The 25,992-nt window shown below is 53.6% G+C and overlaps 1 protein-coding gene and 1 pseudogene across 1 annotated transcript; one reads left to right on the forward strand and one right to left on the reverse strand.

The window, feature by feature from the left end:
• The window catches only part of LOC136570612 (zinc finger protein 208-like), a 625,335-nt pseudogene that overhangs the window by 285,346 nt on the left and 313,997 nt on the right, over positions 1 to 25,992 (reverse strand).
• Positions 11,737 to 23,972, forward strand: LOC136570626 (uncharacterized). Its single transcript, XM_066571075.1, is given in 12 exon segments — positions 11,737 to 11,799; positions 12,136 to 12,241; positions 14,583 to 15,275; positions 15,467 to 15,530; positions 16,361 to 16,409; positions 17,448 to 17,557; positions 18,315 to 18,432; positions 18,822 to 18,921; positions 19,340 to 19,536; positions 20,446 to 20,583; positions 23,527 to 23,704; positions 23,746 to 23,972. Coding segments are annotated over 12 exon segments (2,043 nt in total).

Below are 25,992 nucleotides of genomic sequence, written 5' to 3' on the forward strand. Positions count from 1 at the left end.
CCCCCTTATCCGGCACCAAAGCCCCCCTGCACCCCCTTTCCTGGCCCTCCCCCATCTCAGACACCCCAGCCCCCGCTTTTCCTTGGGGCGGGGCCAGGGCTGTGGGCGGGGCCGCAGCGGAGCAGCGCCATGGCTCCAGCGCTGGCTCTGGGGCTGCTCTTGGGGCTCCTGGGGGACCCGGGGGGCGCGACCAAAGGTGAGTGGGAACCCCGAAACGGGGAAACTCCTGAAGTTCCATTTCCGGCCACCGGGAACGCCCTAGACTTCTATTCCTGGGCAGGGGAACCCCCCTGTACCCCAATTTTGAGTCTACTGACCCCTCTCAACCCCCTTCGCCAGCCCCTGAACCCCATTCCTGGACAGGAAAACCCTCCCGAACCGCCATTCCCAGGCATCAGAATCCACTGAGCCCCCATTCCTGGGCGCCCATGTCCGGGCACCGAGACCCCCCTGTACCCTCTTCCCCGGCACCGGGACCTGCTCGTCCTGCGGGGGGAGGTGTCTCAGGATGTCCAGGAGGGTCCCTGGGGGGATTCTGGGCCCCAGGACCCCCCTGAATTTTCAGTTCTGGCCACTGGGACCCCCCTGCACCCCCTTATCCAGTACCAATTCCCCCCTGCAACCCCTTTCCCATCCATCCTGCCTTCCCCAGTCCCCAGACCCCTCTTTTCCTTGATCCTGAGACCCCTGGACTTCCATTCCTTCTTTTCTCAGTCCCCCGCCCCCCCCATTTCTCTGCATCAAGGACCCCCAGATTCCTATTCCCAGGTCTCCCCACCCTGTGACCCCTCATTCCTTGGCACTGGGGACCCCTGGATCCCCTTTCCTGGGCACAGGCATCCCCTGGAACCCACATGCCACTTTCCCAGTCCCTGTACCTCCTCTCCCCCTTTCCATAACCCTGGAACCCCCTGAGCCCCCATTCCTGGACACCAGGACCCCCTGCAGGCCCTTTCCTGTCCATCCCACCTCTCCCACCCTGCACACCCTTTCCTTGTCCCCAGGATCCCCAAACCCCTTCCCAGCTCTCCCAGTTCCCCTTTCATTGATCCACGATCTCCTCAATCCCCCCAAATCTCCATGTCCCCCCAGTTCTCCACTCCCTGTGTTACCAGATCTCACCCCAATCCCATTCCACTGGGAATTCCATGGGCAGATGTCACTCTCATCCTATTCCAGTGGGAATTCCATAGGTAGAACTCACCCCAGTCCCGTTCCAATGGGATGTCCCTCACCATTCCATGGATGTCCCTCACCATTATCCCATTCCAGAGCCCCCTGATGTCCACGTGTCCAGAAGAGAGGAACACAGGACGCTGATCCTGTCCTGCCACGTGTACGGATTCTACCCCAACACAATCGCAGTCAGCTGGATGAAGGGGGGTGAAACCTTGGATCAGGAGACGGAGTGGGGCGGGATCGTTCCCAACAGCGATGGCACCTTCCACACCTGGGCCAGGATCGAGGCGCTGCCGGAGGAGCGGGAGCAGTACCGGTGCAGGGTGGAGCATCCCGGAATGCCAGAGCCCGGGATCTTCGCTTGGGGTGAGGCTGGGAATGTGGGGATTGGGAATTTGGAATTCCTAAATGGGGATTCCCCTCCCCCTCCTCACTATCCCATCTCTCCGTGGTGGTTGCTGTGTCCGTCATCGCTGCCATCCTCATCCTCATCGTTGTCCTCATCAGATTCGGTGTCTGGAAGCTCCAATCTGGTAACACACGGGATGGCAGTCGGGAAGGGACACGGATCCACCCAGCACCGTTCTGGGAATCCTGTGCCACCAATGCTGATCCCACTTTGTTTCCACAGGGAGGAGGGACAGGAATGGATACAACCCGGCAGCCGGTGAGTTCCAATGGCAGATCCAGCTCTGGATCCCCTCTGTGCGGATCCCAGGATGGATCCTGGGGTTAATCCCAATGTGTGATCCATGCTGGAATCTCATGGATCTTCTCTCTCTGCAGGAAAAGACATGGGAATGAATGGCTCCACTGCAGATACAGCATGGGATCAGGGTGAGATTCCAGAGGGAGATTGGGGCAGGATGGACAGACTGGGATTGGGGAGGGATTTTGGATCAGGGCAGGGGTCTAGAGTGGGATCAGGTGGAATTGTAAAGTGGGATTGGAGCTGGATTCTGGAGCAGTATCAGAAGGGGTGGATGGAGCAGGATTGGGGCAGGAGTGATGGAGTGGGATCAGGGAGGGATTCCAGTGCAGGATTGGGTAGAATGGATGGAGCAGGATCAGGTGGGATCGATGGAGCAGGACTGGGACAGGACTGGGGCAGGATCGAGTGGGATAGATGGATGGAGCAGGATTGGGGTGGGGTCAGGTAGGATTCTGGAGCAGCTCCCTCTCCCAAGGGGATCCAGCCAGGTCCATCCTGTGGAATGGGGACAGGGACAGGGTGACACTGTGACCCTCTCTCATCTGGTAGTAATCACTACCTGAGGGATCCATGGGACTGGATCCGGCTCCTTCCCTCTTCCTGGGAAAGCTGAGAGCTGCCAGCAGAGCTCATCCCACTGCTCCCACCCACCCCACAGCTCTTGGTAACAGATCCATTTCCCCTTTTCCATGTCCCAGTGTTTTAAAGCCAATAACCACAAATATTCACAATGCTTCAGTTCTGGTGTGAAATTATCCTGCTTGGGGCAATAAATTCTGCCTGGGGCAATGTCCTGGATTGTCAAGCAAATTGTATTCTATTTGCCACCTGTATGGCAGTTGTCTTCTGTTAAGTAGGCAGTTTTCCTTATCTCTTCCACAACTGGGGAGACATCCGTTGATAACAGGCTATTGAATGTCACTGCACAACTGATAAGAACTACAGCATCCCAGTGTGAGATGCTCCACCCAGAGGGGAGAGCCAAGCATTCCTACCTGGATATAATCTTGAGTTTCTGGAACACCAGCATGGCTTTCTCCACTGGATTTCCCAGAGGAAACAGCTGCTCTCTTCCCCTAGATCTTCAGAGGAAGACTACACTCTTCTACAGGATCCCTGCTCCAACAGAACCCACCTGACACTCTCGGAGGGCTGCAGCCACGATTCCAATTGGACTGCTACCAATACCCTGACCCACAGGGTGTCAGGTTGTGTTCTGACTCTGTCAGTGTTGTTTTAGTTTATTGCATTGTTTATTTTATCCTTTTATTTTCTTCCCTACTAAAGAACTGTTATCCCTGCTCCCATATTTTTTGCCTGAGGGCCCCTTAATTTAAAATTTATAGCAATTTGGAAGGAGGGGGTTTACATTCTCCATTTCAGGGGAGGCTCCTGCCTTCCTTAGGAGACTCCTGTCTTTCCAAACCAAGACAGATTTTGGTGCTTAACGTGAGGCTCGAGGGCACAGAAATAAAAAGGAAATAACAGTTCTTGAGTAATCTAATTTTTGTACGCTGCTACAGAAACCTTGTTAAGCTGTCATCATGTGGTCCAGCTTACCTTGGTTTGGGTGGCATGTGGTTGTGGCTACATTTCTCCCATTTGCAGGCCCTTATCTAAACATGGGTCCTATAACCAAGACTACTGTGGCTGTTATCCAGTTTGTTTTATGGGTGAATAAGGGGAGGAATTCATGGATTTTTAACTTCCTCTGGAAAGCAGGCACATGGATTCACAGCTATCACACACTAACTGTATGTTTTTGGGGTTACTTTAATATTAGCACCTGCTGTGAGGAAATGACACCAGGGGAAATCTTCTCCCAACCCTTTAGCCATCTCTTTGGGTCTGCTCTACCAGTTTTTGAAGGGTTCAGATCCACTCTAAATACTAACGATATCATACAGTGGCTGGTGTTGCTGGAAGGCTTGTTCTGTTTAGCATTTAGAGATAAGAGAAGATTAACTTGGATAACCACCCTGACACCTACCCCAAAGACAAGGGATGCTGCCCCAGAGCCTGGCCCTGCCCCACAGCCCACCTCAGCTATAAACTACCCAGATTGGATGGGGGTTCTGGTGAAGGAGATAAACGAGGTGAGCCAAATGCTGAAGGAGCACATTTCCCAAGCTCGTGAGAAGCCCTCCCAGTGCCTCGAAGAGGGAGAGTCTAATAGTGCAGCAGTGGAACCCACAGATGTTACAACTGTCCAGGTTCCAGCTGAACTGCAAAGGCAGACACAGCCAGCAGCAGTTGCTCCTGTGGAAACAAGGAGATCTAAGATGAAAGCAGGGCACCCAGATAAGGGAGGGCCCTCACAACCCTCAGGAGACCCAGAGGTTGAGATCGTCACCGAGTCCCTGACGTACGAAAATCTCCAAAATCTGCACAAAGACATTGTATGATGGGGATATGAGACTTATACAACCTGGCTACTTTGGGTCTGGGACCTTATAAGTACAGGTGTGCAACTGGATGGTGGTGAGGCAAGAAATTTGGGACCCTCGACCCAGGACTCAGGTATCAATCAGATTTTTGTAAGGGAGCCAGGGTCCCCTTCCCTCTAGGAGCGGCTTTTAATGAGTGTCAGAGAGAGGTTTGTCCACAGGGAGAGCATGCAGGAGCACCACCATAGAATGTGCTGGAAGACCCTTGAGGAAGGCATCCAACAGCTGAGAGAAGTGGCAGCATTGGAGGTACTCTTTGGGAGGGATGGACAGCATGAAAATGACCCCGACAAGGTCGGGTGCACAGGGTAAATGTTGTGGAGCCTGGCAAATCTGGGGCCATCTCAATACACCACCTTCATTGCAACGATTAATGCAGATACCAACCAAGAGACAGTGGGCTCTGTCGCCAACAAGCTTAGAAAGATGAGAGTATGATCAATGGCCCAATGCTGGCTCATGTCTCTGCTGTGATTAAAAATCTCAAAGAGGAGATGAAGGAGATGAGGGAGGGGTGAGGTGTCACAGACATATTTTATGAAAAATCCTTTCCTTAGGATTTTTTCCTCCTGAGAAGCCAGGAGGCCTCAGGAACAAAATGTAAACAATAATTGTCGTGAACGGTGGAAGAATTGCCTCACACAATATGCGTGAACAGCAAATCCCAAAGTTTATTGATAGCTCACACATATTTATATTGGTGTTAATGAAGCTTATACATATTGCAAAAGCTGAGCTCATTATTGGTTAAAGCACACTTAGATCAACCACACCTACTTCTATGCTCTAATGATTATTTTGTTTCTATGTTTACATTCTTATAACTACTCTACCTAGGCTATCTTCATTTTCTGGCAAGCGATTTTCTCCCCCATCTTCCTGTTTCAGCGAAGGTCACCATGACCTCTGTCAGTGATTGGACACTGGTTACTTAATCCCCAGCTTGTTTCCCCTATCCTTATCCAACGGTATCACATCGAAGTGGCCTTTCTCAGCTAGCCAATTATCCACAAAGCTCTCCACAAATAATTATCTGCTGCTGTGGAATTAACAGGTGGATCTGTGATTGGTCTCATGTGGTTATTTCTAATTACTGGCCAATCACAGTCCAGCTGTCTGGACTGTCTTGGTCAGTCACAAGCCTTTGTTACTCATTCTTTTTCTATTCGTAGCTAGCCTTCTGATGAAATCCTTTCTTCTATTCTTTTAGTATAGTTTTAATATAATATATATCATAAAATAATAAATCAAGCCGCCTGACTTCTGTGGAGTCAACATTCTCGTCTCTTCCCTCATCCTGGGACCCCTGCGAACACCACCACAGCGAGGAGCAACAGTTCCCATATGGCACCAGTGCAAATCACAGCCCCAAAGTCAGAGCCCAATATTCCCCAGCTAGACAGAGAGGGTACACCCCAGGGGCTGACGTGTGGTTCTCCCTGCATGACCATGGGGAAGACATGGGAAGGTGGGATGGAAAACCCACTTCTGTCCTGGCAGCACGGGTGCATCAACTCACCGAGGGAAACACTCATCAAGGGAACTCCAGTAAAGTGAAGGTAGCCTCAACCTCCCATGACCGAGCTGCTGGGTATGATCTATCAGATCTCCTTGAAGGAGAGAACCTCTAGCATGCGTGCCCAGGAAAGAAATAATAAACAGGATTAGGAGGGCCCTGCCTGTAGCCAGGAAGAGGCATGGGAAAACTGGATCTTTTAGACGGTGTGGATCTGATGGCCTGGCACATCAAAGCCACAAAAATATGATGCCTTAGTTGATACTGGTGTGCAGTGTACTCTAATACCATCGGGACACATTGGGGCGGAACCTGTTTCCATTGCCAGGCTGACGGGGATTGACTGTGTTGGAAGCCGAGGTGAGCCTGACTGGGAAAGAGGGGCAGAAACATCCTATTGTGACTGGCCCAGAGGCCCTGTGTGTTCTGGGCATAGACTTCCTCTGGAATGGCTTTACAAAGACCCAGAAAGACTCAAGTGAGCTTTTGGAATAGCTGCTGTAGAGGCAGAGAACATGAAGCAGTTGAACACCTTGCCTGGACTATCAGAAAACCCATCTGCAACAGGACTTCTGAAGGTGGAAGAGCAACGAGTGCAATTGCCACCTCGACAGTGCACCACCGGCAGTATCGGACAAATTGGGATGCTGTGATCCCCATGCACAAAATGATCTGTGAGCTGGAGAGCCAAGGGGTGGTCAGCAAAACCCACTCACCCTTCAACAGTCCCATCTGGCCTGTGTGCAAGTCTGACGGAGAATGGAGATTGACTGTGGACTATCGTGGCTTGAGAGATTGACTGTGGACTATCGTGGCTTGAATGAAGTGACTCCACCACTGAGTGCTGCTGTGCTGGACATGCTGGAACTCCAGTACGAGCTGGAGTCCAAGGCAGCAAAGGGGTACGCCACCATTGACAATGCTAAGGTGCTCTTCTCCATTCCTCTGGCAGCAGAATGCAGGCCTCAGTTTGCTTTCACCTGGAGGGGCGTGCAGTACACCTGGAACCGACTGCCCCAGGGGTGGAAGCACAGCCCCATCATCTGCCATGGACTGATCCAGAGTGCACTGGAAAAGGGTGAGGCTCCAGAGAACTTGCAGTACATCAATGGCATCATTGTGTGGGGGAACACAGCGATGGAAGTGTTTGAGAAAGGAGAGAGGATCATCCAGATTCTGCGGGAAGCCGGTTTCGCTATCAAGAAGAGCAAAATCAAGGGACCCACCCAAAAGATCCAGTTCCTGGAGTAAAGTGGCAAGATGGATGGTGTCAGATTCCCACTGAGGTCATCAACAAGATCACAGCAATGTCTCCACCAACCAGCAAGAAGGAAACACAAGCTCTCCTAGACACGATAGGTTTTTGGAGAATGCACATTCCCGAGTACAGTCAGACTGTGAGCCCTCTCTACCTGGTCACCCGCAAGAAGAACGATTTCCCCTGGGGCCCTGAGCAGCAACAAGCCTTTGCACAGATCAAGCAGAAGATCACTCATGCTGTAGCCCTTGGCCCAGTCAGGACAGGACCAGAGGTGCAGAACATGCTCTGCTCTGTAGCCGGGAACAATGGTGTGTCCTGGAGCCTTTGGCAGAAGATGCCTGGGGAGACTCGAGGCCAACCAACTTCTAGAGCAGAAGTTACAGAAGATCCAAAGCCAACTACACTTCCACAGAGAGGAAAATCTTGGCTGCCTATGAAGGAGTCCAGGCTGCCTCAGAGGTGATTGGCACAAAAGCGCAACTCCTCCTGGCACCCCAACTACCAGTACTGGGGTGGATGTTTAAAGGAAAGGTTCCCACCTCCCACCACGCCACTGACACCACGTGGAGTAAATGGATTGCTCTCATCACACAGTGCGCCCATATTGGAAACTGAATCACCCTGGGATTTTGGCAATAATTACAAACTGGCCAGAAGGTGAGAACTTTGGTCTCACTGATGAAGAGGAACAAGAACCAGTGACGTGCTGAGGAAGCTCCTCCCTATGACCAACTGCCCCCAGAGGAAATGCGCTACGCTCTTTTCACTGACGGTTCCTGTCGCATCGTAGGGATGAACTGGAAGTGGAAAGCAGCCGTATGGAGCCCCACACGACAGGTTGCAGAGGCCACTGAAGGAGAAGGTGGATCAAGTCAACTTGCTGAACTCAAAGCTGTTCAGCTGGCCCTGGACATTGCTGAAAGAGAGAAGTGGCCAAAACTCTACCTTTATACTGATTCATGGATGGTAGCCAATGCTCTGTGGGGATGGCTGGAGAGGTGGAAAGAGTCCAACTGGCAGCGTAGAGGAAAAGCAATTTGGGCTGCTGATGAGTGGAAAGACATCGCTACCAGGGTAGGGAGGCTACCTGTGAAAGTCCACCATGTAGATGCTCATGTTCCCAAGAGTAGAGCTAATGAGGAACACTGAAACAATGAGCAGGTAGACCAGGCTGCAAAAATAGAGGTGTCGAAGATAGACTTAGATTGGCAACATAAGGGGGAGTTGTTCCTAGCTCGATGGGCCCATGATGCCTCAGGCCATCAGGGCAGAGATGCCACCTATAAGTGGGCACAAGACCGAGGGGTGGATTTAACCATGGACAGTATTTCACAGGTTATCCATGACTGTGAGACGTGTGCTGCCCTCAAGCAGGCCAAGCGAGTGAAGCCCCTATGGTATGGTGGGCGGTGGTCCAAGTACAAGTATGGGGAGGCCTGGCAGATTGACTCCATCGCACTGCCCCAGACACGCCAGGGCAAGCGCTACCTGCTGACCATGGTGGAAGCCACCACTGGATGGTTGGAAACTCACCATGTGTCTCATGCTAATGCCTGGAACACCATCCTGGGCCTTGAAAACCAGGTCCTTTGGAGGCATGGTACCCCTGAGAGGATTGAGTCAGACAACGGGACCCATTTCAAGAATGGCTTTAACAGCTGGGCCAGGGAACATAGTATTGAATGGATATACCATATCCTCTATCATGCACCAACTGCTGGGAAAGTTGATGGGTGCAATGGACTACTTAAAACTACCCTTAAGGCACTCAGTGGGGGGACTTTTAGAAATTGGGAAATGAACTTAGCAAAAGCCACCTGGATGGTCAACACCAGAGGGTCCATAAATTGAGCTGGTCCTGCCCAGTCTGAACCCCTGCACACAGTGGAGGGAGATAAAGTTCCTGTGGTACATATGAAAGGCATTTTAGGGAAGACTGTTTGGATTAATCCCACCTCAGGCAAAGACAAACCCATCCGTGGAATTGTTTTTGCTCAAGGACCTGGTTACACTTGATGGGTAATGCAGAAAGATGGAGAAAGCCATTGTGGACCACAGGGAAACCTAGTCTTAAGTGAGAACTCTGTGTAAGGTTTCATTGTGATGCAGATGGAAATAGAATAAGGGGTGGGTAATGTCCTGACTGCCAAGCAAGATGTTTTCTATTTGCCATCTGAATGGCAGTTGTCTTCTGTTTTCCTTATCTTTTCCACAACCAATCCTCCCTCAGGGGAGACATCTGTTGTTAATAGGCTGTTGAATGTCACTGCACAGCTGATAAGAACTACAGCATCCCAGTGTGAGATGCTCCACCCAGAGGGGAGAGCCAAGCATTGCTACTGGATATAATCTTGAGATTCTGGAACACCAGCATGGCTTTCTCCACTGGATTTCCCAGAGGAAACAGCTGCCTCTTCCACTGGATATTCAGAGGAAGACTTCACCCTTTCTACAGGACCACTGCTCCAACAAAACCGTATCTGCTACTCCAGGAGGACTGCAGGCACATTTCCACTTGGACTGCTACCAACACCCTGAACAACAGGATGTCAGGTTGTGTTCTGACTCTGCAGTGTTGGTTGGATTTACTGCATTGTTTATTTTGTCCTTGTATTTTTTTTCCCTAATAAAGAACTCTTATCCCTGCTTCCATATATTTGCCTGCGAGCCCCCTTAATTTCAAATTCATAACAATTCAGAGGGAGGAGGTTTACATTTTCCATTTCAGGGGAGGCTCCTGCCTTCCTTAAGCAGATACCTGTCTTTCCAAACCAAGACAGGAATATTTTCCAAGGCTGGTCATAAGGAAAACAGGAACCTTTTAGCAGTTCCTGGGAGCAGACAGTGTTTCTGATAAGTTTGGAAAGAGCAAAACCCAGGTGCCGTTTCCAAGGACAAGACCTAACAAGCATTTCTCAGATCACACTGCAGCCTGGAAAGGAGGAGGGGGCAATGCACCACCACACTGGGATCTCAGGGGTGCCCATGGCCTGGGTGATGCTGCCTGATGTCAGCCACCCACCAAAGCCACTCTGTCCCTGCCTCCCACAGCTGCACAGGGCAGAGAAAATTTAACCAAGAGTTCCTGGGTTGGGATAAGACAGGGAGAGATCCCTCATCAAACACCAAAATGGGCATCACAGGCCCAGCCTGGGCACAGGGAGGGAATTTATTACCAACCAAATCACAGCAGCACAAGGAGAGGGGAAATAAATTTCTCCAACACCTTCCCCTCACCCAACAAGGGTCACCCAGAATGGGCATAACCAGGGCTCTGCCCAACGGGGGTCACTGGGGATCATCCAATGGGGATCCTCCCATGGAGGATTGTTGTATTGCACTAAAGATGGAGCTGGAACAGCGTATAAAGCTCTTCCTGCAATCAGGGCACTCGCAGGGTCTCTCCCGGAATGGATGTGGCAGCGTGCCCTTAGGTCGGAGCTGTTGCTGAAGCTCTTCTCACACTCCCCACCCTCGTAGGGCTTTTCCCCAGTGGGGATCTGGCGATGACTGAAGAGGGGGGAGCTCGGGGATAGAGGCGAGGCAGGTCGGGCTGGGGCAGCGCTGGGCTCTGGGCCCGACCTGGGCGCCCCCCATGCGCCCCTTCCCCGAACAGCCCCGGCGGGGGACGCAGGTGGGGTCCGGGCGGGGGGCGCTGGGTTCCTGTTTTGGGGTCCCACTCTCCCCTTTTCCCCACTTTCCCACCGTCTCCCACCCCTTCCTCACCTCCCCCCAATCCTCGGCCCCTCCCGCTCGGCCTTTGGGGGATCCCCTCCTCCTCCCCCTCCATTCCGGGCTCCCCCCTTCGCCCCCTTTTCCCCCTTCTCCCCCCCTGTCCCAGCGCCTCCCGAGAGCTCCGCGCCCGCAGCCGGGGGGGCTCCCAGCACCACCAGTGCCACCAGTAGGGCCCCAGCTGCCGCCCCTCGCCCCATGGCCGGGGCCGGGCAGGGAGCAGCAGCCCCAAAGCAGCCGCGCTGCGCTGGCAGCACCAGTCCGGAGCAGGGCGGGCTCGGCAGCGCCGCGCGCTCTCATTGGCTGCCGCCACTTTTGGGGACCCGATCGCAGAGGCTCCGCCACACAACTGATGACTCTTCAACGCCCCGCGTTCTCATTGGCTGCGGCGCGTTTTGGCTGTGTTTTGATTGGCTGAGGCCTTTGCGGGCCGCTGCAGCCCCGGGCTGGGAGTTTTTTGGGGAGGGGGAACCTTGGGGCGCTGGGCAGGTGGGAGCTCAGGTGAGCCCAGCAGTGCGTGCCAAGGGGCGCGGGATCTCAGCGGTGCCCGTGGCGAGCGGTGACGCTGGCCCGATGCCAGGCACCCCCAGAGCCGCTCTGTCCCTGCCCCCGCAGCCGCACAGGGAGAGAAAATGGAACCGAGAGTTCCTGGCTGGGGACAAGGACCGGGAGAGATCCCTCAGCAAATCCGGCACGGGCACAACAGACCCGGCCTGGGCACACGGAGGGAATTTATTACCAACCAAATCACAGCAGCACAAGGAGAAGGGAAAGAAATCTCTCCAACACCTTCCCCCCACCCAACGGGGATCACCCAGAACAGGGGTCACCAGGGCTCTGCCCAACGGGGGTCACTGGGGATCATCCAGCACGGATCCTCCCATGGGCGATGGAGCTGGAGCAGCGCACGAAGCCCTTCCCACACTCGGGACACTCGCAGGGCCTCTCCCTGGTGTGGAAGTGCTGGTGAGTGATCATCTCTGAATCCCACCTGAAGCTCCTCTGACATTCCAAGCACTCCTAGGGCCATTCCCCAGTGTGGATCTTGTGGTGCTTGCTGAGGCCGGAGGTCCCACTGAAGCTCTTCCCACATTCCCCACACTCCCAGGGCCTCTCCCCAGTGTGGATGTTCAGGTGTTCCATCAGGGTGGAGCTGTAGCTGAAACCCTTCCCACATTCCAAGCACTTGTGGGGCTTCTCCCTGCCATGAGGCTTCTCCACCAGCGCTGAGCTCTGGCTGGATCTCCGGCCTCCTTCCTGGCTCAGGGGGGCTCTTTCCTCCCTGCAGCTCCCTGGGCAGGGTTTGCAGCCCCTCCTCGTGAGGGATCTCTGGGGCTTTTCCTCCTCCTCCATCTGGCCACAGCTTGGGAATGACAGATCCTGGTTTGGGGGAAACCAAGGTGGGAACACCTTGGAGTAGAGACTCCTCCTGCCCAATTCCATCTGTAGAAGTCAGCAGGAGTCTTGTGTCCATGAAAATCTCCACAATGTCAAGGTTCAGCCCAAAAAGCTCTCGCAGGATTTCCCTATCACTCATCTCTCCACTTCTGGTGTTCCAGAGGTTTCCTGATTTCCTTTCCTTGGGATCATGGGGGTCCAATGGTTCCAGGGGTTCTCCATTCTCCGGCGTCCTGCTCAGGGATGATTCAGGGGCTTTTGGGGGTCCATGGGGGCCCTTCTCCCCTGATGCTCTACTTTGAGATCCCAGGGATCCCAGGGGTCCCTCCTCTCCAGGCTCCCCCCCTTTCCAGTCTGCCGGGGTCCCCCAGCTCTGGGAATGCCCCTCTCTGCTCTCCCCACTCTGGGGGTCCCAGGGGTTCCCCTCCTCTGCTCTCCCAGGGGTCCCCAGGACCAATGTCCTCCCCTGCCCATACTGGGCAATGGCCACGTGGGCCCCCAAAGATCCCCCAAGGGGCTCAGCTTTGGGCTCCTGCAAGATCCAAACCTACACACACAGAGAAAACAAAACCTCCCAGAGACACCAGATGATATTTGGGGTCAATTCCACAATCTGCTAGCTCCAAATACCCCCCCAATAAAAAACCCTCTCAGGGACTCCTGGATAGATTTGGGACGAGTCCCCCTCCCCACTCACCTGCAAGACGAGGTGGGGGCGATGGTCCCGTGGCTGCGGCCACAGGGGGCACTGGAACCTCCTGTTCCTCCTCTTCCTGCTCCTGCTCCTCCTCTTCCTGCTCCTCCTTTTCCTCTCTCCCTCCTCCTCCTCCTCCTTCCTAATCCCACCTCGTCCCCAGTTCCTGCCTTCTGTGTATTTAGAGTGGAGGACCTTGCTTGTTTTTAGAACTAGAACAAAGATCCCAGATGGAACAAGGCTTGCTGCTTTTAGTCAGAACTATCAGTGACTAAAGGTCACGTTTCCTTTGCTTTGGTGCCGTCCTTGTTCTCCTCAGTATTCAGGCTGGGCTATGGGGTGTCCTTGTTTGCTGCATTTTCCGAGTTCGTCTTGCATCCTTTGGGCCATGGGCTGTGCCCTGGGAGGGTTCTTTGTGCTCCTTTGTGACACAGGAGAACCTTCCAGGCGGTTTCTGCGTGAGCTGCTGCTGGGATGTCACAGGAACAGCGCCACGTCGCCGTGGTGTTCCCGTTGCTGTGGGACACGGAGGCCTCAGTGCCCAGAGTGGCTCTGGGCTCGCTGCCGGAGGATCCTCCTGCCCGAGGCATTCTCAGCAGCCAGCCCAGCCCTGTCCTTCTGTGCTTGCAGGGCTACAGGCTGCAGGCGTGTGCAGCGCAGCCAAAATGATCCAGCACGTGGCTGCTGCAGTTTGCACTCTGTACTCTGTGGCTTATTCGGGGTATTTTTTAACCCACTTGGCACGTAAGTTGAGGTTTTCCCTCGGTACAGCATCTGTGGCTTTGGGCTTGCTGTGTGCTTTCTGTTCTTCCTCTGGAGCTGAGTTGACTTTGGAACCAAATGGCCATGAAGACACCATTGCTTTGGGAGAGCTCCTGCCAGCAGCTGCAGCTGAAAAAGGGGGTGTCTGCAGCCAGTGGGGCGTGCACAGCATCTGCAATGAGCCCTGGGGGGTTCTGTTCCCTCAAGCAGGGAGTCTGTGCCAGCAGAGCCTGGAACTCCCTCCCTTTGCTGCTCCAGCCAAGAACTGACCCAGCCCAGTATTTTGTGCTTGTTCTCTTGCTTGCTGTGGGAAGGGACTGTGGCTCCTGGAGGGATGCAGTGAAAGCAAAATGCTCTCTTGGGGTTGCCTTGCTCCGTGGCATTTCCCAGCACTGGCAGTTTTTCTCCTAACAGCATCTGGTTCATGTTCCCTCTCCCACTGCAGGGAACCTCCTATCTGGATTCCGAGCAGCTCCTCCTTCGGTGAGTGGGAAAGGAACCTTTGGTGTTTGGAATTGTGCAGCAAGTTGTGAGCTCAACATGTGGCAGTCGAGGGCCAGCCTGGGAGGCTGAAGGAAGGTTCCTGTCAGTGTCTTTGCAGCAGCAGCAGCAGCAAAGGAATTCCCATCAGTTTTCTCCTTTTCTGCTGAAGAGTTTTTGAAGAGCTGCAGGTCTGGTTTTGCAGGCAGAGGATTGCTTGCTGGCTTTAGCCATGGTGGAATATGGAATTCCCAACAATAAGTGGCAATGTCGACTTTAGCCCATTGTTAGTTGGAACAGCTCCAAACCCCATTTCTGCTTAGTGCAGCTGGATGTGCAGCTGAGGATAAATAAGGTGATAACTGAGATAGAACTTCCCGTCCCTCACGCTGCCGTCTGTCCACAGGGCACAGAAGCAGCACCAGCACCTCCTGGGGCTCCCTCTGCTCTCGAAGAGGAGGCCAAAGAGGAGGAAGACAGCAGTGAGCTTCCCGCTGCTCTGGGGGACGATGGTGAACTTCCCTCAGTGCCGGGAGATGACAGTGAACTTCCCGCTGCTCTGGGAGACGAGGGCGAACATCCCGCGGGGTGGGAATGCAACGGCGAGGCTCCCGCTGGGTGGGACAAGGACAGGGGACATCTCCCGGCCTGGGACGAGGACGGTGGATGTCCCCTGGTGTGGGACCAGAGTGGCCAAGCTCCCACGGAGTGGGATGAGGACAATGGACGTCTCCCAGTGTGGGATGAGGATGGAGGATATCCTGTGGCTTGGGAAGAGGAGAGTGAACAGACGCCAGCATGGGAAGTGGACAGCAAACATCCCCTGGCTTGGAAAGAGGATGGCGAACCTACAGCGTTTTGGGAAGAGGATGGAGAAGCTGCAGCATTTTGGGATGAGGATGGAGAAGCTGCAGAATTTTGGGAAGAGGATGGAGAACCTTTCTCTGCTTGGGAAGAGGACAATGAACCTCCCTCCGCTGTGGGATCCTGGGCTGAACATTCTGACAGCAGCACAGCCGGGCAGCCAGAGGGGAGAGGGGAGTGGTGCCTGATGCAGCTGAGTACGTCTGCTCTGTTCCTGGGTGCCTGAGCAGGTGCTGTGTGTGTGTCTGGGCATCAGCTGCACCCAGTGTTGCTCTGAAGCTGAATGTCACCGAGCCATTGATTGTCCTTCCCCAGCTGACACCAAGGGGCTCACAGCCCCAGGGAGTGGGGCTGGTTGTGGCTCTGCTGCAAGGCGGGGTCTCACTCTGGGAGGGAGCGTCTTCCACGTGGTTTCTTTCAGGGAACACCGTGAGCGAGGAGGAGCCTGCCGAGAAATACCTGGAAGTGGAGCAGATTGGCCAAGGGTAAGTGCACGGCAGCTGCTGCTGCACAAGCAGGGCCGGGTGTTGTGCTGGTGCAGGATCAAGTGAGAAGTCAGGAGAGCTCCAAACACCTTCAGACACTGGGCTACCATCCTGCTGTCTCTCAGTCCTAATCAGAATTGATAACTGTGGTCAGAAGGCGCCGTCAAAGGCCCCTGAGGCTGGCAGTGTCCTGCCTGCAGCAAGGAGCAGGACCTGGAAGATCTTCTGTCCCTGGAACTGGATTGCCTAAAAGAGCAACTCACCATGTGGTGACTGTCAGAAAACAGTTCTCAAGAAGGTTTCTTTCAAATATTTTCCTTCAAAAAATATCCACTGGTCAGGATTATCAACCTAATGGTTTAGAAACAGAAACCAGAGATGAACTAATAAGTGCTCTATTCTAGCACAGGTAGCTGACCCCATCCATTCAGTAACAGACACAGAGCTGATGCACTCTGGGGGAAAAAGCATCACCTGCCTGATGGCAGGGCCCTTGTGGAACCTGCAGATATTAGGCAGGAAATGGAAAAGGATGAAATGGATTCTTTTCCAATTCTTTAGACACCCATTTCTCACCTCAGGTTCTGAACTAAAGCAATTCAGGGTGGACATTGGGATTTTCTCCAGCCCAATTCCTTCATGTTGGGTCTCAGTTTTCTCCTGCACACCTTGCATGGCAGAGGGCTGGTGGCTGCTGTGCTGTTGTTGGAAGGGTCGATGCACCCAGGTGTTTGTGAACGCTGCAGGCAGCAGAGATCTCCTGTCTGGGCTGGCTTTCCCTGCCAGGGCCTAAAGCGCTGCTTCTTTCTTCTCTGCTGTTTTGTCTCCAGGGCTTTTGGAACCGTTTATAAAGGACTCGACAGGGCCACTGGAGGAGAGGTCAGTGCCAACACACCCAGCACGCCTGGCAGCTCTCCAGGGCTTTCCCCTCTGCTGGGAGCTGTGGCTGCAGCTTTGGGGGCCAGCAGAGCTTTCCTGCCCAGGCTGCTCCTCTGAAGGCAGAGCAGTGTCAGCCTGCAGAGCACAGCTGGGACAGACTTGGTCCTTCTGAAGCGCCAAAGGAATGCAAGGAGGGCAGCGGTGTCTGTCAGAGCAGGACACGCTGGCTTGGCCTTCATATCTAAAAGTGTGAATGCATTAGCTGCTGGAGACTGAGGCCCAATTTATCTTCATCCCAACCTTAGACAGGAACATTATTTAGCTATTCTTAGCTAAACTATAACAATATTATTTCCATCCTGCCTTTTATCTTCAAAGGATACCTCAAGGCCTAATCAGGCAGAGATCCTGCTTGGGCTCAATTTGGGGTTTTAGTCCTACTTCAGCTGTTCACAGAGAGAGAGGGAGAGAAATGAGGAGATGGATGTCCAGAGCAAAGCTCTCTCCTAAACCCTGAAATTGTGTTTGGTCTGGTGTCAGTGACAGCCTGTGACAGGGATCACCTGAGCAATGGGTGTGCGTGTCTGCTTTGTTCTGCAATCCCAAACAGAGCAGCTGGATCTGAAATCATGACCAAATCCCATAGAATTGCTAAGGAGTTCCTGGCTGTTTTGCTCTGTTTTCAGAGAACCAGAATTACCTCCTGCTTGCAAAATGGGTTTGAATAATAATAGTAGGAGTGTTGAGGCCATTTAAGAACACTGTAGGTGCAGAGAATGTTGTTAGAGCTTTGAGGCTGACAGCTGAGGGACCATTTCTGCAGAGCTTGCAAGGCCAAATGTCCCTGGCCATGTGTCCTGTAAGCAGCCCCCAGCTGGCAGAGCAATGGGCTGTGGGAATGGCCCTTGCTGAGCTCTGTGTCCCATCCCAAGGCAGTTTGGCACAGCCTGGCTCCGTCGCTCCACAAAGACTCTCTCCGTGTTTGCTGTGGCCTCCTGCCACAGACTCCTCCAGTTAAAGGCTGCAATGTCCCTTCAGGTGGCCATCAAGAAAATGAGTCTCAGAGGGCAGAACAGGGAACGAGCTGTGAATGAGATCCTGCTCCTGAAGGACAAGAAGCACCCCAACATTGTCAACTCTTTGGACAGGTGAGTGCTTCAGCTCTGATCCCGAGCCCGGGCCCTGCGTTAACCTTTCCTGGCATCCGGAGTCTGTAGCCTGTTTTGAAAATGCCTGACCCAGCCACATCTTCCCAAACCAACAGCCTGGCAGTTCACTCCCTCCACGGGCTTTTGTTGCTTTGCTTTGGTTTTTCCTTCAAGTTGACCCCGTTTGCTGTGTCTCCCAGCAAGTGCTGATAAACCACAGCAGAAATTATTTCCCTTGGCTTCTTCTTCCCAGCCCTTTTCCATTGCTACAGATGCCAGTAAGACCAAGTTCTTGTTTCCAGAAATGCCTCATTTGCCCATTTTTCACTGGCCTTGCCTGTTTCTGAAGGGACTTTCTGAAAGGTTTTCTGACTGCTTTTGTCCCAAGTGCTGCATGGCCTCCTGCCCTGGATAACCCTGGCAGTTGTGTTGCCTTGTTCTGGAGGGAATGGTGGAACTGATGAGTTCAGAAGCTGAACCAGCTGGGGCCAAGTGTTGTGGTTCCACATTGATCTGGGCTGTTGCTAAACTGCATTTTTCACCTGCTTGCCATCTAAGGCCTCTCCTTTCTCACAGGTGTCTCCTTCCCCTTTAGACTGTGCAGATTCCAAGGGCTGGGCAGCCTGGCAGGAATGTCTCTCCATCTGATTCTGTCCTCACTGACAAGTGGCCTGGAAACAAAACTCCACTCCAGGCTTTTCCATGGGGAAATTGAGCTCTGCACTTTCATCTCCATGCCATTGTTTTCCTCTTCCAGCTTCCTTGTTGATGGAGATCTCTGGCTGGTGATGGAATACATGGATGGAGGAACTTTGCGGGACGTTGTCAGACAGACACGCATGGCTGAAGGAGAGATGGCAGCTGTCAGTCGGGAGGTGAGGGATCCTGCTTGTCACTCCCATGGCTGGGACATGATGGTCCTTCCAAACAGGGCGTGAGAACAGGAGTGGCTCCATGCTCAGGGCTTTGTTTCTGAGTTGTTTTCATGAGCTGGAGAAGAGCCTCTGCAGTGAACAGCCTGCCAGCATCACTGCACTTCTACTCTGTTCTTGTTCTCTCTCCTGCTGTTGTGGTACTCTCTGTCTGCTTTGGATTTGATTTGCTGTTCTCAGCTTTGCCTTGAGCTGTTTGCCTGGAGCTTGTGTGCACTGCACTCCTGGCCTGTCACAGCAAAGCTGCTGCTGGCAGAATTCTGAGCTGTCCTTTCTGGTGTGATATATTCCAGCCATTGGTTTTTGCCCTCGTGTTTCTTGTTCTCTCTCAGTGTCTGCAGGGCCTGGATTTCCTCCATTCCAACCGGGTGATCCACAGGGATCTGAAGAGCTCCAACATCCTCCTGGGCATGGACGGCTCTGTCAGGCTGGGTGGGTGTTCCTGGCCAGGCACGGCGCTCCCGGGCTGTGGGGCTGGGGCTGCTTCCCAGGGAGGGCCAGAGCCCCACAAGGGCTGCTGGGGGCACTGCCCGGCCCCTGCTGCCAGCTGAGAGCGGCTGCCCCTGCAGAGAGCTCAGGAGAGGAGCAGGGGGCCAGCAGTGCCTTTGCTCTGGCCATGGCCCTTCCAGAGGGGCAGCAGTGGGAATCTAAAGCTCCAAGGGAATCAGTAAAAGCCACTGCAGGAAAGCTGAGGGTTTCTTGAAGGGCCCAGTTCCATCCTTCCTTGGCTACAGCCCTGAGGACTTTTCCAGCTGACTTCACTACTGCACTCTCAGATTGAGCGTGGGGAATCTTTGTGCTTGGTTTCCTCATTGCAGCTGCCTTTGACAGGGTTTGTTTCTGTCCTCAGCTGATTTTGGCCTCTGCGCTCAGCTCAGCCCTGAGCAGGACCAGCGCAGCTCCATGGTGGGCACTGCTCACTGGATGGCCCCAGAAGTTGTGACCAGATCTCCTTATGGCCCCAAGGTGGACATCTGGTCCTTCGGCATTGTGACCATCGAGATGGTGGAAGGAGAACCTCCTTACTTCAGGGAAACGGCGGCCATGGTAAGAGGCAAATTCTCCAGGGGCTGCAGAGGCTGCGAGCACAGGGGGACCCTGCACTGGGAGCAGCAGCTGGAGGTTTCTGCACATGGGAAGGGAATTCCCAGAGGACTTGTGCCTCCACACAGATTAATTTTCTGCAGTCTCCAGCAACAATTTGCTTTGGGCTTTTCATTGTTGCAGCTCTTCTAGCTGAGAGGATGACCTGGAAATATGAAGCAAGTGCATCAGCTCTAATGTTATCTTGCAAGAAAACCCCACACCATCCCCAAATCCCAGCCCCAAACCCAACAAGATTTCTGCAGGAGTTTCTAAAAGAGGTTTTGCAAGATGATTTCTCCCCTGATTCTTCTCACTGGGAAACTTGTCTAAAACCTGAAGATGATGGTTTAACATCCTCATAGTCTAATGTATTTCTTTCCTAGTCCAAGCTACTTTTTCCATGTCACCAAGCCTGAGCTTTCAGCATCACAAACCTCCTGTTTCCTGCCTGGCAGTTTCTGGGATGGGGCATCAGGAATGCATTTACTTGAGTGTCAGTGGCACTGCAGAGATGCACTTGATGGAAGAATCCTCTGAAATAATACAGGCAGACCACACTGAATCTGGAAAATGGCTTTTAAAGCTGGTGTCCATATTTGGAGAAGCAAAATGGGCTATTTCTGATGGAGGTTCCTACTAACAAAGCCAGCCAATGAAACTGGCTCTCAAGGCGAGATCATTTGGATGTTGCAGTGGCTGTGGCAGCCGCAGGATTTGGGTTTTTTGCTTGGCATAGCAAAATGAGCTCTGAGCAGCATCTCTGGCAGGGAGGAAAGTGCCCCTGGAGCTGGGGCTGAGGCCCCGGGGTGGATGTGAGCCCGTGTGGGTGTGAAGGAAGCTGGCAGAGCGCTGAGTTTGCTTTCCCTGCAGGCTCGCGCTCTGATCCGGCAGAACGGGACCCCGCAGCTGCAGGAGCCCCGGCGCCTGTCGGCTCTGCTGCGGGACTTCCTCGAGTGCAGCCTGGAGCCGGACGAGGAGCGGCGCTGGGCTGCCCAGGAGCTGCTGCAGGTGAGAGCCAAGGGCTGCAGGGGAAGCAGCAGCGCCAGGGAGGGGTTTTCTTGTGGGGCCCCCTCCGATAGTCTCCAGTCTCGCTGCGTTCCACGCACAGAGCGAGCAGAATCCTCGCCTGCTGTGGCCTGGCAGGCTCCTTTCGAGCTCATCTGGACCTGGTGCCCCACAGCGAGCAGGGACATCTTCAAGCAGCTCAGGGGGCTCAGAGCCCTGCCTCACCTGAGCTTGGATGTTTCCAGGCAGGAGGCACCTCCCACATCTCTGGGCACCTTCTGTCAGTGTTTCCCCACTCTCCTGGTTAAAAAATTCTTCCTTAGATCTAATCTGAGCCTGCTTCCCTCTCCTGAGTTTCAAACCATTTCCCTTTGTCCTGTTGCAACAGGAACTTGGCTCTGGAAAGTAACAGTTCATTTCTTTATTTTTTATCCTTTGGACAGCACCCATTTTTATCATCAGCCAAGCCTCTCTCCAGCCTGACCCCTCTGATCACTGCAGCAAAGCAACTGAGGGAGCAGCAGAGCAGATGAAGCACTTGAGGACAGCTTCTTGTTACAGTAGTTAGGACAATTAGTTAGTTATGGTAGTTAGCATTGCTAGTTAGTCATGGTAGTTAGCACTGGGAGTTAGTTAGGGTAGTTAGCTTTGCTAGTTAGTTATGGTAGTTAGAGCAGCCTGTTTGTTATGGCAGTTTTATGAATAAAAACGCTCTTAAACCTCAACTCCCTTGACGTGTCCCTTCCCTCTCCCGCCGTGACTCAGCTGCCCGGAGCAATGTGAGGGGAGAGCGGGCCCAGCCTGGCCCAGAGCTGAGCCCCAGCAGAGCCCTGGCAGAGCCCAGAGCAGCCTCGGCACCTGCAGAGTCAGCCTGGAAGGAGGCGCTTGGAGCCTTCTCGGCTGCACCCGGCTCTTGGTTACAAACTGTGTGTGCTGGAAAATGCCACCGGCTCTGCAGGAGGGCAGAAGGGGCCTGGGGAAGGCCCAGGTGCTCCATGCAAGGGAAAAACCTGCCCTGGGTTTGTTATAAATAACTAGGTAGTGTTGGCTTTTGCTACTTTGACTTCTGCAAAATATTCTTAATCACAACAAATTTGATATAGTACAGTTTGTAATCACTTTTCACTGCTTTTGCTATAGTATAATTTGTCAGCTTTTTGTGGCCAATGCCCTGGCCCCTGTGTAGCTCATATCCTCAGAACATCATTTATGGATGATATTTTAGTTTGTGGACAGTGTGAAAAACATACATTATAGTTTTGGCTTTTGCAAAATATTGAAGTGGATGCCAGATGTTGTGCATTATAATGTTAACTTTTGCAGAAGTAGCCGTAATTGTGAAATAAGAACTAATGCTTTTATTTTTGTAACTAACTGACAATACTGAGAATGACTCAGAGATATTTGTGAAATAGCTAATGTTGGTTTAAAGTACTTGTGGAAGTAGCTAAAACCGTCTGCATGGTCAGATAACATCTAAGGAAGGGATGTGATGAGGCCCCTGCCACTGACCCTTCCACTGTCAATAACTGTCACCTGCTGAAACCACAGAACAGGGGCCCTTGTGAGGCAGTGACACACAACCCTCAAAACAGCAATCCAGGATTCCTGCACGTGCTCTAAAAAGGCAAGTTGGGGGTCAAACCAACCTAAAGAATTCCTGGAACATGTAAATGTGTTCAAAGAAATGTTTGAATATGTATAATCATTATGAATATGTATTTGAACAATACAATGGAAAAAGTAGACAAGAAGAGTTGCTGTGGTTAACCGGTGTGCCTCTGGCCATTGCCAACACCCAGCGCTGTTACTGATTTGTCCCTTATTATTCCTTATTAAACTTTTAAAAATTCTAAAGAGTGAGGTTCCTTTATCACAAAACCCAAGGTGCTCACCCCTTGTTGCTCTCCTAAGCCAGATTTGTCAATCCTAAATTTTGTCTGGGCGGTGGAGGAGGAGGCTGCAAGGAAAAGAAAGATGTACTGGTGTGGAGGCCCAGGACTCTACCATCAGAGTCTCAATTCCACAGCTATGGAGGACTGGTCCCCAAAGAGAAGAATAGATTTCAAGGTTATGGTGAGAAGCTTGCTTCTCCCATAGATCTTTGCAGGCACATGCTGATTTATGGAAAGTTATGTTACCCCATTGGCCCGTTGGCCTAATTACCCAAGTTCACCCCCTATTACCCATCTCTGGTTAGCCCCTAGAATGTTCTCCCTCTCTGTCCCTCCATTGGCCCCAGTTTACTGCATTCCTCTGCCCCTGTTTCCCTATTAGCTGACCCGACCCTTGACCCCTCCTTTGCCCCAATTTCCCCCATATCCATTGGACCCTGACCCTCAGCTCCACCCTCACTACCCCATATAAAAACCCCCTGTGCCCTCAGCTTGCACCCTGTCTTTGTGCCTGGACCCTGTTCAGCTCTGTCCCCTGTTCCTGTACCAATAAACCCAGTTTGCTGAGATCATACCCAGACCCATCCTGCCGACTTTGTCAGCTTTATCAAGCAGCCGTGAGCTCCGGGCTCCTGAGTGCCGGACGCTCCAAGGGCCTCGGCAGCGCCAGGACGCTCCAGACTGGGACAGCCAGGCAGGGCAGGAGGAATCACTGCCCCTTTCCCCTCCCTGCTGCTCCATCTCCCAGCCCAGCATCGCTGCAGGACAGCCTCACTGCCAACGCCATCCTGCCAGGGATGGACTGGGGGGACCTCCTTCCCCTTCCCTCTGGCATGGAGGCAAATCCCATCTTCTCCTTCTCTGCCCTCCTTCCTCTCCTCATTCTGTCCTACATCCATTCACGTTCCTTTTCCATCTCCTTCCTCCCTTGTTCCTTCTTCCTTCCTCTCCTCCTGCCTTTTCCCTTCTCCCTGTCTCTTCCTCTCCTTGTCTTCCTCCCCCAGGCACTGAGCTGTGGACAGAGACCAGGGAGAACAAATCCCTGCCACAGAACCTCGTGGAAGAGGCCATTTGGAACAGCTCCACGGCGCAGGAATCCAATGGGGAGGAAAAGCCCCAGAGATCCCACACGAGGAGGGGCTGCAAACCCAGCCTGGGGAGCTGTGAGGAGGTAAAAGCCTCCCTGTGCCGGGAAGGGTTTGGGGAATGTGAGAAGAGCTTCAGGCAGAGCTCAGCCTATTCCTGGCGCCTCCAAAAACGGCGGTGCCAGATGCAGAGATCCCCCTGCAGATCCATGGGGCTGCAGAGATCCCCCTGCAGATCCATGGGGATGCAGAGATCCCCCTGCAGATCCATGGGGATGCAGAGATCCCCCTGCAGCCCCCGGAGCAGCCACGCTGGAGCACGGGGATGCCTGAGAGGAGGCTGTGCCCCCGTGGCCAGAGGGGCCCCGCTGGAGCAGCCTGTCCTGGCAGGACTGACCCCGGGGCACAGTGACCCACGCTGCAGCACTTGGAGGGGGGCTGTGCCCCGTGAGATGGAGTCAGCTTGGAGAAGTTCCTGGAGAAGTCTCCGGTGGGAGAGAGCCCAGGGTGCAGCAGGGGAACGACTCCTGTCCCTGAGCAGAGGGAGAAGCCCCGGGGCATGAAGTGAGCACGGCCCCATTCCCTGTCTCCGGCACTGCCGGGGTAGGAGGTGCAGCTGGAAGGAGGGAGCCGTGGGGGAAGGCTGGATTAAAGGCTCTTCACTTACTCCTCATTATCCTGCTCTGAGTTTTTGGAGTTCTCTGTCAGAAATCTCTCCCCTCCCCCACTCATCCACAGGGCTTTGGGGCGGTTTTCCCTATTTGAGGGAAATCAAAGCGATGCACTGATGCTCCTAATCAGGGGTATGAGAAGTGAGGCTCCTGGCTTCCCGCTGAGCCGGAGCCACCGGAGCCGCAGTGCCGGGAAAGCCGTGGCGGGAGGTGCGGAGAAGTTTGTTTGTGTTTTCAGCTCAATCCCCCTCGGGCTCGGGCCCGGGCCCGTTCCAGGGCTGTTCCTCATCTCCGGCTCTGCCCTCACGCAGCCCGGGGGCCCCTGAGAGCGCGGGGCGAGGCTGTGCCGTGTGCAGAGCCCGCCCCCGGCTGCGATTGGGCGACGGTGCCGTCAGTCGTAGTTCTGGCGCGCTGATTGGTGGGAGCGGGGCGGGGCAGGGCCCCGGTGGCGGCGGAGCTGGGAGGCGGCCGCAGCGCAGGTGGGAGGCGCGCTGGGTTGTGCGGGGTCTCGGGGCTCGCTGCGGGCCTCGGGGGCGGCAGGGGGCTCAGGCGGGTTCGTTGTGCCGTGTCCGGCGCGTGTTGCCGCTGGCGTGAGGGCGCTGCGGGAGCGGCTGCCCGCGGTCTCCTTGCGGCCGCTGCCTCGGCAGGAGCCGCTGCCGGAGCAGCGCTGGCTCGGCCCGGTTCCTGTGGCTGGGACAGAGGCGGCTGCCCCGTGCCCGGGGCTGTGCGGGGACATTCACGTGGCCGGAGGTTTCTGTGCCCCGAGGAGACAGAGGAGTCCTGTACAAGTGACTTTATTGCTGAGCAGAGGGAGAGGCCGTGGGGCATTTGCCATGCGCTCTCTGCCATTGTTGTAGTTCGCAGCCTCCTTTTTATCTTCATTTTCCTGGCCGATTCTCTCTCTCCTTTTGCCCACTGGCTGAGGTATTTGGACGGTTCAGACCTCCCGATCCGCCAACTGCATGTCCTCGTTAATGTGCATTCCCACTTTTGTAGAACAGCCGATATTCACGGCTCTGTTAAGTCTTTGTTCTTTTTCTCAAAGTTCATGAATTTAGAGGAATTTTGAGCAGCAGTCCGTGTCAGTTTGTTCTATTTTCTGAAACTGATGGTTTTTCCCGTTACTTCCTTCTCTACAAGTCCCTGGCCCTATCTCCACGCAGATTGACTCATTGACTCTGGTTTTTTCTTACTGAGTCTTGTTTGGTTTTGGAATTATTCTGAGTGCCCTCATTCCCTGTCCTTCTCTAGGCATTCCTGGATCAGGAGGCCTGGCTGCCACCTGCATCCCCTCGCTCACCTGCTGAATGAGCTGCATCCACAACATTCTCCATTTGCTGTTTCCTTTTGCAGCTGTACCAATTTCTGTTGCAGAGTCAGATATGCTCACCATGGGCTCTGCCTTTAGCTGTGCAAATTCCATCTGTGCAAGCGGGCAGAGGGAATCAGCCCAATTCCTGCCCCGGGTAGGAAGACCCAGGTACATTGTCCAGGCTTTGCCCCAGCAGGGTTAATTTGCATTTCTAAAGCTCCTCTCGTGGCTACCTGGAATGAAGCTTCTCTTCCAGAGCAGCCATGCAGCCCCCCCCAGACCCCCCAGAATCTGCTTTTTAGTTGTTGTTGTTTTTGGTGGGTTTTGTTTGTTTTTTATTTATTTGTTTGGTTGTTTTTTTGTTTTGTTATGGTTTTAGGTGGGGGGAGGGTTTTTTGTTTGTTTTTTAAACAATATTTAAACAAACTATTAACTGTTTCTGAGTTAAA

This window comes from Molothrus aeneus, unplaced genomic scaffold (genome assembly GCF_037042795.1).
Source record: "Molothrus aeneus isolate 106 unplaced genomic scaffold, BPBGC_Maene_1.0 scaffold_35, whole genome shotgun sequence".
Classification (NCBI taxonomy): Eukaryota; Metazoa; Chordata; class Aves; order Passeriformes; family Icteridae; genus Molothrus; species Molothrus aeneus.